The 20,180-nt window shown below is 39.2% G+C and overlaps 1 protein-coding gene across 1 annotated transcript in view; it reads left to right on the top strand.

Moving 5' to 3' along the window:
- Positions 1-13,499: 13,499 nt before the first annotated feature.
- LOC150084556 (uncharacterized) overlaps positions 13,500-20,180 on the top strand; it is an 81,204-nt gene continuing 74,523 nt past the window's right edge. The window contains exons 1-2 of the mRNA XM_090376285.1: positions 13,500-13,584; positions 16,418-16,622. Of these exons, the coding sequence (XP_090232411.1) occupies positions 16,425-16,622 (198 nt within the window). The 5' untranslated portion in view covers positions 13,500-13,584; positions 16,418-16,424. The remainder of the gene's footprint in view (positions 13,585-16,417; positions 16,623-20,180) is intronic.

Genomic DNA, 20,180 nt, shown 5'->3' on the forward strand with positions numbered 1-20,180 from the left:
GGGACAAGAACTGGGCTCCACACATGTGCTGCATTACCTGTTCATCAAAACTCAATGCGTGGGTGAATCGAAAAGGACGTTTTATGCCTTTCACAGTTCCCACAATATGGAGGGAGCCAACAAATCACATCACACACTGTTACTTCTGTATGGTGCTTCCTATTAGAAAAGAGATGACAACAAAGAAAGAGTGGACAGTGACATACCCAAATATACCATCTGCAATTCGTTCTATGCCTTACGGTGAAGTACTACCTATTTCTGAACCACTCGACTGTTTTTCTGTACACTCTGATGAAGATGAAAAAATACTGATGAACATCAACTTGATATACACAAAGAAGTACAGCAGCCATCAACATCAAGAGATCCACCATATTGTCTAGATCTTTATCCTTCTGAATCACATAAGATCACAGAAAGTGAGCTTAATGATCTCGTCAGGGATCTTGAACTGCCGAAGAATAAGGCAGCGCTTTTGGCCTCGAGGCTACAACAGTGGAATCTTCTAGATCAGCAGTTCCCAAACTACTGAGATTTACATACCCCTTCAAAAATCAAAACAAGTTTGCGGACACATACATTTACACACACACGTGCGCGCACATGCACACTGGGTTTTCTTCAAAGTTTTATGTGTCAAACAACTCAACTTTATTTTTATTTGTATACAGACATATAATGAGTACTTTATCTATCATCAGTTTGCTATACATAGAACAAATAATTTGAAGTATATACAATTATATATACTAATTATATCGGAAATAAGTAATGTTCTATAACGAAATTTGTTGTGATTCTATCAGTATGTTTTTTAAGAAAATAAACACATATTACTTGATACCTTCTGAATATTTTGCAGACCCTCTGGAACTGGTCTATGGACCCCAGTTTGGGAAACGCTGTTCTAGATCATCCTGCGAAAGTGACAACATTTCATACTCAAAATAAAGACTATGATAAATTCTATCAAACAGAAGGTAAACTGACTGTTTGTGAAAGGATGCTGATGGTGTAATGGTAGCAATGAACATGAAGAATGGCGACTATTGACACTTTTAAGGTTAGCCTTAAGGCTGTGTTATTACACATCGAAATATGCTGCCTTCAATACCTCTTGTGCATGTCGTCCACAAAAATAAACATACACAAACATGGAGAACATCCTCTTAGGTGTACACTATCAGAAGTATGAATTGCAGATATGTGGTGATTTAAAGGTAATCACCATTTTATTAGGACTACAAGAGGGTTACACTAAGTTTTGTTGCTTTCTCTGCAAGTGGAATAGTTGCTTTCTCTATGTATGAGAAGAGGAGTTGGCCTCAATGAAAATCACTAACACCTGGAATGAAGAACATTGCATCTGAACCTCTGCTAGATCCAAATAAAGTTTTGCTTCCACCACTCCACATCAAACTGGGGCTCATGAAAAGAGAAATTACCAAGACTTAGTACAGAGAAAATTAAGGTAGACATTTTCATTGGTCCAAAAATAAGGCAACTTTTCAAAGATGAACAGTTCGAATGTGCCCTTAGTGATTGGGAGAAAGCCTTTCGAAATGTTTCGACTGGTTTTCTAGAAAATGTTAATGCTGACAACTACAGGCAGCTTGTGGAAGATCTCATTACTTCTTATGAAAAACTGGGGTGCAACGTGACATTGAAGATGCATTTCTTGCACTCACACCTGGATTTCTTCCTGCCAAACTATGGTGCCATCAGCAACAAACATGGTGAGTGCTTCCATCGAGAAATCGCACCTGTTAGTTTAACTTTTGTTCCAGGGAAATTAATGGAGGCACTGGTTAAAGAATCACTGCAGGATCATTTAGACACCACTTCAGTTTTAGCTCGGAGCTATAACTCAGCATGGTTTTGTTAAGGGGAAGTCTTGTCTGATCAGTTTCATTGGATACTATGATGTGGTCACAAAGCAACTGGATGCAGGGAATAATTTTGATATCATATATTTGGATCTTAAAAAGGCTTTTGATACTGTTGCACATGAAAGACTGCTGCACAAATTGGAGCAGTGCGGCATTGGAGGCAAATTGCTGCTAGGGATAAAGGGATGGTTGAGTGGGAGAAGACAGAAAGTGGTAATCAATGGACACCACTCTTCGTGGACTAATGTTATTAGTGGAGTCCGTCCGGGTTCAGTGTTGGGTCCATTGTTGTTTTCTGTATTTATAAATGATATGGATGATGGTATATCAGGCTTAATGTCCAAGTTTACAGACGATAAGAGGTTGGCAGGGTTTTTAAGGATTCTAATAACAGTACGCTGCTGCAACAGGATCTAGAAAAGTTGAGCAGATGGGCTGAGAGGTGGCAAATGAAGTTTAACAATGACAAATGTAAAGTACTACATATGGGAAGCAGTAACCCCAGAGTAAAATATCAACTCTGTGGTACTACACTGACAGTGGTAGCGAATGTAAAGGACCAGGGGTAACTGTGCAGGCAGATATGAAGTTTTCTGAGCAGTGCTGATGGTCTGCAAGAGTAGCTCATGGTGTCTTGTCAATGATATACAGGAATTTTTCTAGCAGGTATAAGGAGGTGATTATCCCCCCGTATAAGGCAATGGTCAGGCCACACCTTGAGTACTTTATACAGGTCTGGAGGCCTCATTTTAAGAAGGATGTAGAGCTGTTGGAACAAGTACAGAGAAGGGCAACACGATTAGTGAATGGAACCAAGGGTTGGTCTTACGAAGAAATGCTTACGTTTTGCAGATTACAGTGTCTGGAGACTAGCACCTGCGAGGTGATCTGATTGAGGTGTATAAAGCCTTGAATGTTTTGAGTATGCTCAATGCTGATGGGATTCTATCTTTTGCTCAGAATAATCACCTGAGAGGGCCTAACTTCAAATTGAGGAAAGACAGTTGTAGAATAGATATGCGGAAGTTTGCCATTAGCCTTTAGTTGATTGGTGGAACAGACTTCTATCTTTTGCTGTGGAAGTTGATTACCTAAATAAATTTAAGGCTGAGCTGGACAGGTATTTGGAATGAAAGGAGGGTTGAAATGGGAGTTTTTTTTTTTTGGCTTGCTTTCTTGCATCGTATGCCTCTACTAATGCTAATTATTAATGCTATAACTGAAGTCTTGTCTAAATGGTCCTGCAGTGATTCTTTAACCAATGCCTCCATTAATTTCCCTGTAACAAAAGTTAAACTAACAGGTCTATAATTACTTGTGTTGCCCTTTGATCCTCCTTTGTGAACTGAGGTCACATTTGCACATCTCCAGTCCATGGGTACCTCCTATGAGTCCAAGGAAGCTCTCATAATTATGGCTAAGGGTTTGCTTACTTCATTTGCTGCCTCCTTTAATATAACTGGATAGATCCCATCCACCCCGGGTGCCTTTCTTATGTTTATCTTCAACAATTTCTTCACCACTTTCCTCAGTTATTCCAAATCATCTAGCTCACTGCCAGAGTTTAGTTCACCTCTGGCATTCCCCTCCCTGAATAACTCCTCATGTGTGAATGTAGATGCAAAATACTCATTTAGTTTGTTAGCCACCTGACGAGGATCATTAACAGTTGAACCTTCGATATCCAATGGACCAATCTGATTCATCTCCTTCCTTCTAGAGCAGTGGTTTTCAATCTTTTTTTAATAATGGCACCCCTACTCTATTTTCTGCCTGTTAGATCCGATTCTCTCTGTGCGCGCGTGTGTGTGTGTATATCTAATATTAAAAAATATATATGTTATATGATAGTAATTACAATAATATAATTATAAAAATTACATTTCATAATACAAATTATATATATATATATATACAGTATATAATAATTTTATTCTTTATATACAGGTACTAAGTAAACATCAATTATAGATCACAATAAAATTAAAAAGATACTGTACACCTTTTTATAATGAAATAAACATATAAATTAAAAAAAAATAATAATAATTTAAGTAACTTAAACCCAAATTACGTGGCACCCCTGGAATGTTGTTGCGGTACCCATATTGAAAACCACTGTTCTAGAGTTTACATAAGTAAAGAACTCTTTGCTGTTTTTCTTTGCATCCTTTGCCAAAGATTTTTCGTAATCTGCCTTTGCCTGCCTAATCTCCTTTGGGACTTTGTTACAGACCAACTTATATCTATCATAGGCGTCTGTGTCACAAAGGAGGTCCCATGCATTTTTCTTCTCTCCCATATGTCTCATTAGTTCATCTGACATCCATTTAGGCCTAAACCTTGAACAATATTTCTTAGTTGGTATGAAAGCCTAGTAGCTTCCAACATTAATTCTTTGAATGCCTCCCATTTTGAATTTGCTGTTGGTAACATCATCAGTTGGTCCCACCGTATAGAATTTAAATATTGTCTCAGACCTCTGTAGTTGCCTTTACGAAAGCAAAAACCCTTCCCTTTACCCTTAATGGTAGTTACCTCTTTGAGTAAATCCCACTTGAGCACACTGTGATCACTGCCACCTAGAGGTTCCTTTATCTGCAGATTCTCAATGCATGAAGAATCACTACTGATAATCAGATCAAGAGTATTACTCTCTCTAGTTGCCTTCCAAACATGGTGCTGTAGAAAAACAATCATCCAATAAATCCACAAAAGCCTTGCTAGCGTGTGAGTGACCAACCCACAAATTCCAGTCAAGATACTGTTGCACATGGAAGACTGCTGTATAAATTGGAGCAGTGTTGGCATTGGAGCCAAATTGCTGCTATGGATAAAGGGATGGTTGAGTGGGAGAAGACAGAGAGTGGTAATCAATGGACACTGCTCTTCATGGACTAATGTTATCAGTGATGTCCCACAGGGTTCAGTGTTGGGTCCACTGTTGTTTTCTGTATTTATAAATGATATCAATGATGGTATATCAGGCTTAATGTCCAAGTTTGCAGACAGTACGAAGGTTAGCAGGGTTGTTAATGACACTAATGACAGTACACTGTGCAATAGAGTCTAGAAAAGTTGAGCAGATGGGCTGAGAGGTGACAAATAATGTTTAACCTTGACAAATGTAAAGTATTACATATGGGAAGCAGTAACCCCAGAGTAACATATCAACTCTGTGGTACTACACTGACAGTGGTATAGAATGAAAAGGACCTGGGGGTAACTGTGCAGGCAGATATGAAGTTTTCTGAGCAGTGAGATGGTCTGCAAGACCATCTCACTGCTCAGAAAACTTCATTGAGTAGCTCATGGTGTCTTGTCAATGATATACAGGAATTTTTCTAGCAGGGATAAGGAGGTGATTATCCCCTTGTAAAAGGCAATGGTCAGGCCACACCTTGAATACTGTATACAGGTGTGGAGGCCTCATTTTAAGAAGGGTGTAGAGCTGTTGGAACGAGCACAGCGAAGGGCAACAAGATTAGTGAATCGAACAAAGGGTTGCTCTTACGAAGAAAGGCTTACGTTTTGCAGATTACAGTGTCTGGAGACTAGGCACCTGTATGGTGATCTGATTGAGGTGTATAAAGCCTTGAATGGTTTGAGAATGCTCAATGCTGATGGGATTCTTCCTCTTGCTCAGAATAATCACCTGAGAGGGCATAAATTCAAATTGAGGAAAGACAGTTGTGGATTGATGTGCGGAAGTTTGCCTTTAGCCAGCGGGTAGTTGATTAATGGAACAGACTTCCATCTTTTGTTGTGGAAGTTGATAGCGTAAATAAATTTAAGGCTGAGCCGGACAGGTATTTTGAAAGAACGGAGGGGTGAAATGCTAGTGGTTTTTTTTTTTTTTTTCTGGCTGATGCTGCATAAGCTTACTTTCTTGCATCGTATGCTTCTACTAATGCTTATGCTAATATCTGTGAAATTAAAATCTCCCATTATAAGATTCTCTGATTTACTGCCCCACTCTATTTCACTGTACAGTTGTTTATTATACTCATCAGAGTCATTTGGCCTATAACACACTCCTCCTCTCAATTTTGATTTCCCAGTGCTTATGTCACACCAAATTGATTCGACACTGTACTGTTCAGCCATGTCGACTGGTTGTGCTTCCTTGGATTTTTTGTGTTTTTTAACTAATAGTATAACCCATCCTCCCTTCCTATCCTTCCTGTACACATTGTACTCCCCAAATTCCATTTCTGCATTCCTTATATCTGTGTGACACCACATCTCTGATATCCCAACAATATCTGCCTTTGATGTTTTGACCAAACAACTTAAGTTCATCAAATTTATTTACCAAACACCTAGTATTGGTGTACACGCAAGTATACATGCACCTGTTCCTATTCTTAGCTACCCTAACACACCCCATGTATTTACTTGTACCGCAATAACTCCCAGCAGTCTCCGAAATCTCCTGCATCTTGTTTTCAAGGCTGCTTCTCATTCCAATAGAAGCATCTGCCTTTGATGTTTTGACCAAACTCCTAGTATTGGTGTACACGCAAGTATACATGCACCTGTTCCTATTCTTAGCTACCCTAACACACCCCATGTATTTACTTGTACCGCAATAACTCCCAGCAGTCTCAGAAATCCCCTGCATCTTGTTTTCAAGGCTGCTTCTCATTCCAATAGAAGCAGTGCTAGAATCACTTTCACATCTGCCAGCGGCTACTGTTAATCTATTAGTCTGTGTACCCCCCAAGCTAGTTGTTTTCCAACCCACCTAATACTGCCTCGAATGCATCAGCAAATATTCTTGCACCCTTTCTATTTAAGTGTGTCCCATCCCTGTAGAAGCAGTCTCTCCTGTAAACAAGCACAGACCAAGCCGAGAAAAATTCTACCCCTTGAGCCTTGCACATTCTCTCCAGGGCCGAATTGATTGACCTGGCTCTCATCATATACTCCCTCTATCGCGTCTGGGTAGAATTGCAGACACTTTCAAATTCAACCCTAATTCACGGGTTTTTTTCAACAGTGACCTATACTTGTTAAGTAATTCTGCCGGTCTTCTACTCTTGATATCATTTGTGCTAATGTGTACAACAATATCACCTTTTGTGCCCTTAAAGGATGATATCTGCTTTACAATGTCATCAACCTTTGCCCCTGGCAGACATACCCTGGTCCTGTTGCACCTATCATTTTTGCATAATATGTTACCCTTTCCCTGACAATAGAGTCACCGGCAACTAATAGTCCCTGTGGGACCAACATGCCCTACAGGAACTAGTAGTTTCTGGTGATTTTATTATAACCATTTTATTTTGATCAGAGCTCTTTTATGTTAGAAAGTTGGGTTCGTTCTCCTTCCACACTCCCCTTGACCTGTGCACCTGTATCTCATGAGGGGACCTCTCGGTGATGCTTCTGGTTCTTCAGCTTAGCATGATTAGGATCCAATGCCCACGCCTATGTTCCAGGCTAACATCATAGGAATCTGGCGTGTTTGCAGTGTTCTGTGACCTGTGGAAATTCAGAAAGGGGAATCCTAGTGGTTGAGGGCCCAGCTTCAATGCACCAGTTTGGCTCATGCTTTGACAAGACAGGTGGTTCTGGATAGCTCAGCCAGGATTAGTTGGCTTGAGAGTCAACTTGTGTCAATGCCATACCCCTACCCTCATCGTCCGAGGGAAAGGATTCAGGCTGGTGGCAGTGTGGGTAGCTCTGGCATCCCACTTCCAAGCGCATTTATTGCTTGCTGGGTAGTGGGTGCCCCATTTGGGCTTTATGGTGGATGAGGAGCCCAGGTGTTGAACAAAAACAAAAGAAACCCATGAATCCTGAACAAGTTATTTCTCCTGGGGCACTCAAACTGGGCCCTATTTGAAAATTTGACTGTTGACCCAGCTGTCCCGTTGTCTGTCTTTTAGCAGAAATATGGTCTGACACCTTGTTACCTAATAATTCATTTCACTATTGAGAAGCCTTTAAGAAAAATGTTGCTCTTTATCCAGAGGTGTTTGGAAGGATTGGCAGGCTCTCCTAAATCTGTCAAACAACTTTGCTCAGGTGACATATTTATACAGAACAGAAGTGACAAACATTCAGAACAGCTCCTCTGAGCTAATCTATGGGGGGGATGCTGATCAGTTACCCCCAACACGACACTGAGTTCTCATCCTGTGGTGTAATTGCCGAATGGGACCTCATGAAGTGTCCGAAGAGGAAATCTGTTCTGAATTAAAACCACCAGGAGTGACAACTGTGAAACAAATATTCATGCAAAGGGACAAGGAACTTGTTCTCACCAGAAACATCATCCTGACATTTAATTCACCAATGTCCCCTAATGAGATCAGAGCTGGGTATATTAATTGTCGGTGCATCCATATCTTTCAAATCCTCTATGACTTCAAGTGCCAGAAATATGGATGCTTGCAAATGTCTTGTCATGGAGCCTTGCATGCCCTCGATGTGCTACAAAGGAGGATGAAACAACATGTTCAGCTACAAAACCCCACTACATTAACTGCCAAGGAGAACACCCAGCTTACTCACGAGTATGCCAGATCTGAAAAGAAATTCAACAACTTAGGACAGAGTTGAACATATGCTATCAGGAGGCAAGAAAAGCAGTGAAACCTATAAATATAAACAAACCACCTACAACTAGAAGGTAGCAGGGAGATGTTCCATCGGAACTCAGATGGAAATGACCATCGTTCCAAAAGAGTCTTTCACTCACATTGCACATTACCTCTCAAGCTCACAAAAACCTACACAGAAAGATCAATCAACTGCCACTCCCATATCGGTACCTCCTAATGCTCCACCAATAACAAAAGTAATTGGTTGCTGGTGAAAAGAATAAGAAGCCTGAAGTACCCCCTAGTTCCCAAGAAAATATGCACGTCGAGGAGAAGGAGGTGCCAGATGATTGAGTCTTGGAACTCTTTGGAGAGGAGGAAATGGACACAGGACAGTGTTAACACTTCCCCTCAAGAGATAAACCCAAGACTAAGAAAAGGAAGGCTGCAGCACTTTGGAAGCCACCTGATGGACTGCCATCTGGTCCAACTGCACTTGCCTTAGAAAGGGAGAAATTAAGCACCTTTCACCAAACTATGGATCACCTGCCCCTTCTCTCTAACAGAATCTTTATTGAAGAGCACTTCCTGGATGATTGGCACATTATCATTCTATTACTCTGACTAGCTGTCTGTGCAAAATTCTGGAGAGAATGGTTAATTTTCATTTAATATGGTATTTAGAATCTTCTCTCCAGCACCTAGTGCGGCTTCCAAAGGAACTGGTCCACTCTAGTCCATCTTATTAGACTGGAAACATCCATCTGAGATGCTTTCCTAAAACTTGAACATCTTCTGTCTGTATTCTTTGATATGGATAAAATGTATCACACAACTTGGAGATTTGGCATCTTAAAAGATTTGCATATCCTTGGTCTTAGAGGCTTATTAAAAACTTTTTAGCCACTCAGTCTTTCCAAGTTTGTTTGGGATCCTCACTCTCGTTCTTTCTGCCAAGAGGAGGGAGTGCTGCGAGGATCAGTATTAAGTGTCACGCTTTTTCCATCAAAGTAAATTCCATCACAGAACTTCCTCCAACTGTAAACAGAGCCCTCTTTGTTGATGACTTTAGCATATTTTCTCAGTCATGCAACATGAGGGTTATTGAAAGACAATTGCAACAAGCCATTGATCACCTTAATTCCTGAATACTTGCTAATGGAGTCAGATTCTTGCCACAGAACACCATTTACATACACTTTTGTTGTGAGCTTAATCTTCTTCCTGAACCTGATGTTTCTGTTCTATTTTCAGCATACAAACTTTTAAGCTGCAGTTTTATTATAAACTTTTCTGATAAAGTGAAAGTTACCAGATTGCATTAATTTCTTTAGTTTTAGCTATCTTTTAATTTGAGCAAAATCCTCCTTAGCTGTTGTTATTTTAACATTAGAGTACTGACTCCATAAGCTTATTTTAACATTAGAGTACTGACTCCATAAGCGAAGTGAGGTTAACCTTCACTTTCACATTTTTTGTTATTAACATATTTCTTTACATTTATCATTATTAATGTGTTTCAGGCCAACATTAAATCACTACTAGTGCAGATAAATATTGTAATCTATATTTTTAACAATAAAACAAAGGTTTCTCTACAGAACGGTAAATGTATTACATAGACTTAAATAATGAATAACATTACTACAACATATATATGCCACTTTAAGAAAATAACAACATATAAAGAAAACACTTTCTTAACACAAACTTCCAGCACAGAATAATAATAGGGTGCCAAGTAATCAATTGGTCTGTTCATGATATTTCAACAGCCGAAGATCCCTAGGTTGACAACTGATGTGATGTGCAAATGGAAGCAGACTGCTGCTGAAACCTACACAAAATGACCTGGAAAACCTCCGAAGCCGAAGGAACCCGAGAGGAAAGCCCTGCAAAGAATTATCCATTCAGAATGTAGGCTGACATTGCAACACACATGCACTAGCTCTCAGTGAGACAATTGGGACATGTCAGCACCAGTACAGTGCATAAGATACTGCATGATATGGGTTACTATGGTTGTGCAGCTGTTCACAGGCCACTAATCACCCCAGCTGATACTATCTAGCTTGGTGTAAAGCCTGCCATTCTTGGACTGTAGATGTCCAGGACTGTAGATGTGTTTGGATTTGGTAGATGTCCAAGCTACCTGCAAGATTGTACACTGGTGTGCAAAACTTAGGACCAACAGTATTTCTAAAGGTTACAACCACAAAATCAAATGAAACAGCCTGTGGCGATTTGCATAACTATGGCTGTTCAGTAGAAAGCTGGTGCACATTCAAAAATTTGAATTGTGATGAGAGGGCTGACGTAAACAGATGAAAGCAGCAGTTCGGCAGTTATGTTCAAATTACCGAATGGTGAGCACGATTGTTACAGACGTTCGATTGGTTTCATACGGTGCTATAGACAACGAAATGGCCAGTAGACAACATCTGGATGACTTTACCTGGGGTTGAATAATTTGGAAGATCAAGGAAAGTCGAAGTGCGAGGAGTGTGGCTGCAGAGTTTAGTATTGCGCATAGCATCGTCTGACGTGTGTGGTTGGCCTTCAGAATGACAGGTACAGCTGTTCAAAGGACCAGTATTGGTCGTCCACGAAAAACAACATCAAATGATGCTGTTATATAATCCTACAGGCCAAGAGGGACCAACACGAGACAGTGGGATCCATTACAAACCAGCTGTACAGGATGCAGGATATTGCAGTTTACTGTGGCCAGGTGACTCCACAAAGGTGGACTGTTTGCCCGACGGCCAGTACACTGTCCCTTTAACACCTGCCCATCGGAGACACCATTTACAATGGTGCATTGAACACAAGGACTGGACAGCAGCGCAATGTGGTAAGGTACTCTTTACTGATGAGAGTAAATTCAGTCTCAGCAGCGATTCTGAACATCAGCTAATCTGGCGAGAGGTTGGCACACGGTATCACCCCACAAACATCACTGAAAGGGATCGATATGGCGGTCGAGGTGTTCTTGTCTGGGAAGGCATTATCTTTGGTGGACGTACACAACTGCAGATACTAGAAGGTGGGTACTGTAACCAGTGCATGCTACTTTACCCGGTAATCCTTCCCCATGTGCTTCTGTTCCAAGGTGCTGAGTTTGTGTTTATGGATGATAATGCCACACCTCGTTGCACTGCAGATGTTGATATGCTTTTCGAAAGCGAGGATGTTGTTCGTATGGATTGGCCTGCCCATTCCACTGACCGATCTAAATCCCATTGAACGCTCTGGAGAGACACCTAGCGGCATGTCCACACTCACCAGAAAACGTTCACCAGCTGAAGATGGCGCTGACAGAGGAATGGACGATGTTACCGCAAGAACTTATCAACAACATTGTTCAACAACAGCTGTTTTAAGTATGGACAGGTGGTGCAAAGCCTGCATCGACATTAGGGGTGGCCATACCTATACTGAGGACCACTTCTTCCTTTTGTTCCACCTTTGGCATTGACGCATCTGTATCATGGCAGCCAGTGTTATGTTGCCATTTTTGAATAAAGTCCCTCTGAACCGTTTTGTTTCCATTGTGTCGGTGTTTTTTCCTTCATCATTTCTGTACCTCACATGGTTTCTTCATATCCAGCCACTCCTATGAGAAGCTACAGGTGAAAACCTGACTGGTCCTTAAGTTTTGCACACCAGTGTATCATACCAACAATGAAGTTTGGCAGCATGATGGTTTGGGGTGACGTTTTTCATGGTTTGGCCTGGGACCATTGGTTGTTTTGGACAAAACCATGAATGCTGTGGTCTATCTAGACACCCTGAATAATAATGCATTATGCACATTGTGGCAACGTGTTGGGAGGGCCATACCTGTATCAGTGGGGCAGTATTCCATGTGACACTGCTTGCATTGTGACAGACTGTTTTGAGGCTATGAGCATTGAAAAGTTGGACTGGCTAGCCGAAAGCACTGATCTCAGTCTTATAGAGAACTTCTGTGATCAGTTGGATTGTCAAGTGCATGTAAGGAGAGACTGTCCAAAAAACAGAACTGAAATGGTCATTTCCTTTGGAGGCTGAATGGCAGAAAATATCAGAGGACAATTACAAGAAACTGGTGCAAAGTGTTTCTTGGAGACTAGAGGCTCTCATAAAGGCTTAAGGTTTCAGTACACTTTATTAGTTTTCCTGTATATAAAGGTTATTTGTATGTCTGGGTATTAATGGTAGGGAAGTGTATATCAAAAGCAGGCATATAAAGTCAAAGTTGCTCATTATTGGCTATGAAGTATACAGATGATTTTAATTAAGGAAGACCTCAAAAATAAGAACAACTCTGAACATCACTGTAAAGAAGCTAGCCAACTTACAGTAGAGCCATTCTATAACAGCATTGGTTATATCCTTTGAAGCTACAGCTACAACAAACTCTGTCTGTATAAATACAGGTGACCCCCGCTTAACGCTGATAATTCGTTCCGGGAAAACAGAGCGCTAAGTGAATCCGCGCTAAGCGAGCGCCCCATTCCCATAAGGTAACATATGTATTTGTAGGTTGCGGTCGGTGCCGTAGGATATTTCCTAATCAATAATAAACGGTAGTGAAAAGATGCACAGATGTCGGTTAAAAGATATATAATATTCAAATATTTGTACATATAAAATATTCTGCATTACATAAGTATATAATTATGTGGGAACTACTTACGTAACAAAATTAAACTTAAAATTACAATTAAAATCATGAATTTAATTGATCTAAATTGATTTTAATTTAATTGATGAATTCAATCATGAAAAATGTGTCGATTTTGGGTTGGCCCTCTTCTAAATAAACTAAAAGGGGTATTAATTTTAATTCCCCGCAGCGTTACCACCCAACAATAAAGTCAACCGATCCTTCGCCGCTTTGAAACCTGGCATGTTTCTTTCTTCTTTCAATATGAAATTTCTTTTAGGCAGCTTCGTTTTCATAAAAGCCCTGCTTCATCTGTGTTATAAACTTGTTGAGAAGTATAACACATAATACCCCTCTTCAATAATTTTAACAAGTTCTTTTTTGAAAGTTTCAGTTCCTTGATCTGCACTTGCGGCTTCTCCCTAGATTTTAAACTATTCAACCAGCCCTTACCAGTTTTAAATGGTTCCACTTTTTTTTTTTTTAGGTGAGTTTTCTTCAGATCATCATATTGGCTAATCTCTCTCTTTTTTATTGCAGTGGAACAGCTATCTTTCCCGTTGCTAAAATTAATTCTTTATTTTTTTTTTATAATTGGTCTTACAGTTAAACTTGCAAGTCCTAAATTATGGCACACATCCGCTTGTCGTTGACCGGAATCGATTCGCTTCAAAACGTCTAATTTAATTTTTAAATTCAGTATTTTTCTTACATTTATAGTCTTCGTACTGCGCTCAGACGTTGCTTTTTCATTCTTATCGGTCATTCTTATCGGCCATTATCGGCTCTTCGAAAATGTAACTGCGTTGGTTGCATTAATTATGATACAATGTTCGAATAAACTGTCCGTTACGCACGATGTCTAATACTGTACTGAGTTATGATTAGTCTTTGGATAAATGCATATAACGCAAATATTACAAGCAATACACTTGGTCATTTTTTAAAATGTTGATCTCGGAACTACGTAACAAGTCACTGTACTGCATTAAATTAGCGTGCGAGAAAATTTCTCAAGTCGGCGTGGGAAACGTTTTAATATTGTTTTGCTATTCATTTTCAAGCTATCGACTCCATCAAATGAAACGATTTCGTTAAATATGCCAAAAATGCAATCTGTAAAAGAGCGTTATAGTGATCTGTGACAGCGTTATAGTCAGATACGGGTTATAATATAAGAACAGCGTTATAGCGAATTAGCTTAACCGATTTATAACGGGGGCCTGCTGTATGTTAAAACCAGTATAAATATGTTAGTGGCCACTGTTGATTTCAAATGGTAGTGCCAAAAAGAAAAACAAAAAAAAAAAAAAAAACATTGCTTTTCCACAATATGGAGGTCTGCCTAATAATTTAATTTTAAGTTTGTCATCATATGTAATGAGAAAAAAACTAATCAATACATCATTATGAACTTCTACTTTCACTACCGATAACATGCACCATCTGTTTACTGAGAACGCATGGAGAAACTGTGGTAGCAGGAAAAGTAAAGGTTTACTTTATTATTTTTTAATATTTTGGAATGCATGCAGATTATTGTGTTGGGGCCTTAGGAATTTCTTGTCATTAGTGACTTGCATTTTTGTGCTCTGCCATGCTAGCTGAACTCTAGTACTAAGAAACTGGCAAGCAGATTTATAAAAATTGGAATAAGAATTCCACCTCTAACAATAATAGTAAAATGGCAATCTTGTCATTGACCAAACTTGTAGTCCAGATTATGTTATTCACCAAAATATTTTAATCCATTTAACACACTTCGAAATGAAACAGTGAAACAATTAATCCAACTTATACAATTCAAACTGAAAAAGTGAAATAATTAATCCAACTAATACAATACAAGTTGAAACAGTGTTTTCACAGTTCATAAGCTAAGAAATTGAAACCAAAAATAAATGAATGCCACCTCTACATACTTTTTAGGTAATTTTTCTATTCCATGTAATCTTTTTATTTCATTAGCTTAAGCACAATACAAAAAAAAAAAAGCTCTAATACTCTGATCTGATCTGGTCTTCTTACAGACTTCTTCTTAATTCCAACATCTGGAATGTAGATTGAAAGTCAAAACTGTACTGTATTAAAATTCAACTATGTCACTTTGATAGCCATTTTAATTTTAAAGTTTTTTTTGGCATATTGGAAATACTGATGTGACTGTTGCTGAGTTAAAACCAATTGTAGCAACCGAGAAACTGTTCCATTCTCAGTTAGCTTAATTAGAGTAACTTAATTGCTCAGTTAGCTTAATTAGACTCTTAGGTTTCTCAAATCACTTATATTTAAGTTTATTTAAATTCATTAAAATTATTAACATATACAATCTTTAACATAATCTTTATATTCTTTACTTAAATTAAATGATTTGTTTTAGCCTTTTTGAGGTCAGTCCATTGATAGAATCCTGAAATGTCATCTATTATCAAATTTAATGCAATTTTGTACTTATAGTGGATTATAAATATGTAATAAACTGATTTTGAAAATTATTCATGTCGTATTAGAGTGTTTTTACTTCATAAATAATGTGACTTTTGTAGACTACCTGTCTAGTTGTACCTTACATCTCTATCAATAATGTTTTTTTTTTTTTTTTTGAACTTCAGCAAATTAAGTCAGTATATGCCTTCACATATTGTCAGTACGTGAAACTTTTACCAGGAGAAATGTACTGGTGAAAGCTAGTTGGAAGGCTCAGGAATCCACGGGAGGTTTTATATGGAACTTTGAAGTGCATCACGATGACCAGTTATATTCAACCTTCAAGCACCTGGTAAAATATTCTTGTTCTTGTTTATCAGGTCAGAGGAGTTTACAATAAATCACGAATACAATTGCTAATCATATTTATCAGGTATGGGCTTGAACTGTGGTCCACTCAAAGGTGTGTGCTTTTTTTTTTTTTTTTTTTTTATGAAAACTTCAAACACGAAAGGTATCCAAACCAATAGTACTTAGTACCGTGCATAGGTTGAAGGAGAAGTATGGGGGGTGGGTTGCCAGAAACTTTGCTCTAGAAACTAAACGTGGGTTTCACCACTTCAAGCCTCCAATAAGCAAAATGGTGGTATTGCACCAGTACTCTTGCTCCTGACTGCTCATTATGTTAGTGTATTTTAGTATTTGTTTGTGGATGGATAAATATCTGGGTTCAAGCTTCTTTTACCTATAATAAGCTTTCCGGAAAAAAGTACCATGAATTATAAATATGTGAATTATAAATTAATGATCATGTTATTTACTGGGAGTAAAAAAAAAAAAAAAAAATTTTTTTTTAAATTTTGTTCTTTATTGTATTATTTTATTTTCTCCAGTAATGCCATGCAATATCAGTGCACAAGAAGTGGCCGCAAAGTATATCCTCCTTTGGCATACTGGATATGTGAAAGAATATTTTCACCTGCATCACTAGACAAACAGTCACATTATGTGCCACCATTTCCAGTACATAATCCATTGAAAGAATCTCATCTGATACCAGACAGAGTAATAAAGAATTTTGAAGGTACCTCAGCAAAGGTAAGCTTTTATTTATTTTATTTATTTATTTATTTAAGATTGATTTCCATAAAAAGTTTTCTTGCATCTGATCCACAGTTCCTGGACATAGCATGTTCTACTGAGCATTGTAATTTCTTTTTTTTCATAGAGTAAAAATAAGTACCCCTGTCAGTAACTAAATTTGAATCTTTTGCATATCTAATGTGGCTATATATGTGTGCAGATTTTGAAATGAATCCATTTACTTCTTGAAATTGCAGGCATTCATTTCATTTATGGCTAAGTTCATAAATGAAATGAGATAATTGAAACAGCAATGAAGCTCAGCATCTCCACTGGGTAACTTTTCTTCAATAACAATGTTCAGCCAAGGAAACTTTTTTTCAGGCATCCATCTCATCTTCGGGAGACATAATCTTTATTGTCTGTTACTGCTGATTGGGAATGAACCAGAACTTTTCTGACACTTACTTTAGCAGCACAGACAGAGGACACAATTGAGGAAGATACCGGACATAGCACTAGAAATGTAGCAGCAGTATTACATGCTGTACTTTTTCGACTGTATGGAAAATTCTTCATGAGCAACAGTTATTTCCATATCCCATACATTGAATGCAGGTCCTCTCACAAAGTGATTTTCATCCACAAGTTGTGTTTTGTCAGTGGCTTCTGTAAAAGTGTAATAAACCTTTTCTCCAATGTCTACTTTCCATAGATGAATCATGATTCACAAGAGATACCATTATGAATTTTCACAGTAGTCACCAATGATCATGAGAAAATCCTCATGCTATCACCCAGTTTGCATTAGCAGTTTCATGGAATGTTTGGGTTGGTATCAATGGTGACCACCTAACTGGTCTATTTTGCTTGGCTAGAATTACAAGCATTTCTTTAAGGAAGTGATTCTTGCACTACTTCTATTGGAACATGCTGCAGCCCGGAAAGCAAGGTACGAGAGATTTCAAAACTTGTGGGTTATCATGGAACAAGGATATATATGGGCTGCATTACGGCAACTAAGAGCAAGAACAGGTGCATGTATACTTCATGTTCCCCAATGCTGTAGTAAATAAATTTGATGAATTTGGAATGCTGATCAAGTCACCAAATGCAGATATTGTGGGGATATCAGAGACATGGTGTTACTCAGATATAAGGAATGTAGAATTTAAATGTGGGGAGTACAATGTATACAGAAAGGATAAATGACAAATGTGTCATTGTGGTCTCCAGGGCTTCCCCCATTCGCCAGCTGTGTGGACGAAGTGTAGATTTGTGTCAGTGTGATGTATGGTTGTGTTGTTCTGTTGCTTGCCAGCTTCTGACATTTCACAGCCAGGGGGCCATGGGCACCTGACAAGTAACTTCCTGACTTCCATCCTTAGCTGTGTGGAGGCATGCCAGGTTCTGTACAGCTCTGTACTGGACCCTGCTGTTAATTAGTTACAGTAGTTTCCAAAAATGAGAGAAGTGCGGTGGTGGGGGAAGGATTTTGGGTGAAGAATTGGGCTTAGGTGTGGTTAGGTACTTGAATAGAATAGTTGGAGTAAAAGCAGAAGGTACTCCGAAGAAATTTAGAAGATAGAAATAGAATTGTAGAAAAAGTGAAATGTGCAGATGGATTGTGAACTCCAATTCCTACCCCACAAGGGGGGGTCAGCAATTCTGATGACAATCATCAGAGAAAGGACATCTTACCCGGGACTTGGGTTTGCAAACTCATCAGAATTGCTGAACCCCCCCCCCCCACCTTGGTTTCAGTATTTCTAACGAGTCTGAAGAAGAACATCCTACCCCAGATGGGGTTAGCAAAAAGCCCGCTCCAGCAGTGGAACCAGCACGATTCTTTGCTATACATATCCTAGCATAAGACTATTCACTAGTCCCTCAAGGAGGGATGGGAGGAGGGTCAAGAGACCAGAGAAGATCCTACTCCAACAGGAGCCAGTAAGATTTTAGCTCAGCAATGGCAAGTTATGAGAATCCCATTCCCGGTATTGGCTGAGCTACAGTCCAGGTGTTAGTCCAGTTCATCAGTCACAAGTAGGTTGGCGCCTCCGTAGCCAGGTGGGAAGGAGCAGCAGTGCGTAGCACACGCTTCTTGATTAGACCGGGGTTCGAGCCCATCACCACCAAATACGGAGGATGCGGAAAGGTCAGGGAATGACCACCACATATCCCGGAGCAATATGGCCTTAGTTGCTTATGCTCCTAAAAAAACAAATAACAACAACAACAACAAGTAGGTTGGTTGTTATGTGCTTTGAAGATGTGGGGATGACTTTTGTCTGCAGTTTGACAAGATACTAGACCAAGGAAAGGTCTCTTGAAGTTGCACCCATGTTGGTTATCTTGTCATTTTAAAGTCATGAATGTCTAGAATTAGGAGCTTCTAATAGCTATTCCAGGTGTTTTATTTGCAAATGTGGAGGCGGCCATGAATAAGAACAAATCTTTGTTAGCAATAAGGTTAGGAGTTTTTGGTAGTCAGTAATTCTAGTCTGAATTTGCATAGCTGCTCTTAGATCAGTGTAATATGGGCATTCGTAAAGTATGTGTGCATTGAAAAAGCAGAAGTTTCTCTGCTTCTGCAGCGACAGTGCAGTGTTGGCAACAAGCTGCCATGTCTGGTGAGAAGAAAAGGTGCTTCAAGCCCTGGACCATTGTAATTGTTCCTTTGAGTACTCTTTTAACTGTTGGTAGAAAATTGTACGTTACTCTACAATCCTACTGCAGCGAGTCAAGTTTTTTGTACGTTCGTCCTTTTCTTTTCTTCTTGTATTGGCTTTAGAATAGGTCTAGAGTTATTTTGTTCATTTCTCTGTAATCCCTTCCTGATGTGGTATTTCAGGTGACAATAGGTGATCTCATACTCAATGGGAAGTTCCCCATGGATAACTTGCAGGGCCGGTATGGAGACCATCCTGCAAGCTCTTGAGATTATTATTATTACTAGACATATAGTGCAAGAAAGCCTGAGGCTTATGCTGCACCACCCAAAAAAAATTTCTGAGTTATCCTGAGGGAGAGAGAGAGAGAGAAGTAGAAGGGAATCACCAAGAAAGAGAAGAATGATGATATCCACCTCAGGACCCTTGGTGTGCCAAACCCATATTCACCAAATGTGAGCCCCTGGGGTTACATGGTAAAGAGAATACTATGTTGAGCTTGGGTAAGCCATTTTTGTATTGCTTTTGTTTCAATTCTGTATCCCAAGCACCTACCTTGTGGGTGATAATGGAGAGAAAGACATTCATAGTACAGTTTTAGTGCCCTACTTCAACCCCAGTCTTCATGGGTTACCTTTATTATTTTCCTGAAGTGTTGGACCTTGTCTTTTATGTAGTTGCAATGATGTAGAAAGGAAAATTTGTCATATATGAGAACTCCCAGGTATTTATATTCGTTCTCATATTTTATTTTTTGTTCTCTTAGCTTTGTTGTTGGAGGTCTGAGTATTTCCATAGATCCTTTTATCAGCATTTGTCTGGTCTTTCCAGTTGAAATTCAGAGCTTGTTAGTGTCACACCAGCTGGTGAGAACCTCAGACATGGCATTTGAAGTGTTTTC

The sequence above is a fragment of the Mastigoproctus giganteus genome, chromosome 6 (assembly GCF_048544385.1).
Source record: "Mastigoproctus giganteus isolate SK-2022 chromosome 6, ASM4854438v1, whole genome shotgun sequence".
Classification (NCBI taxonomy): Eukaryota; Metazoa; Arthropoda; class Arachnida; order Uropygi; family Thelyphonidae; genus Mastigoproctus; species Mastigoproctus giganteus.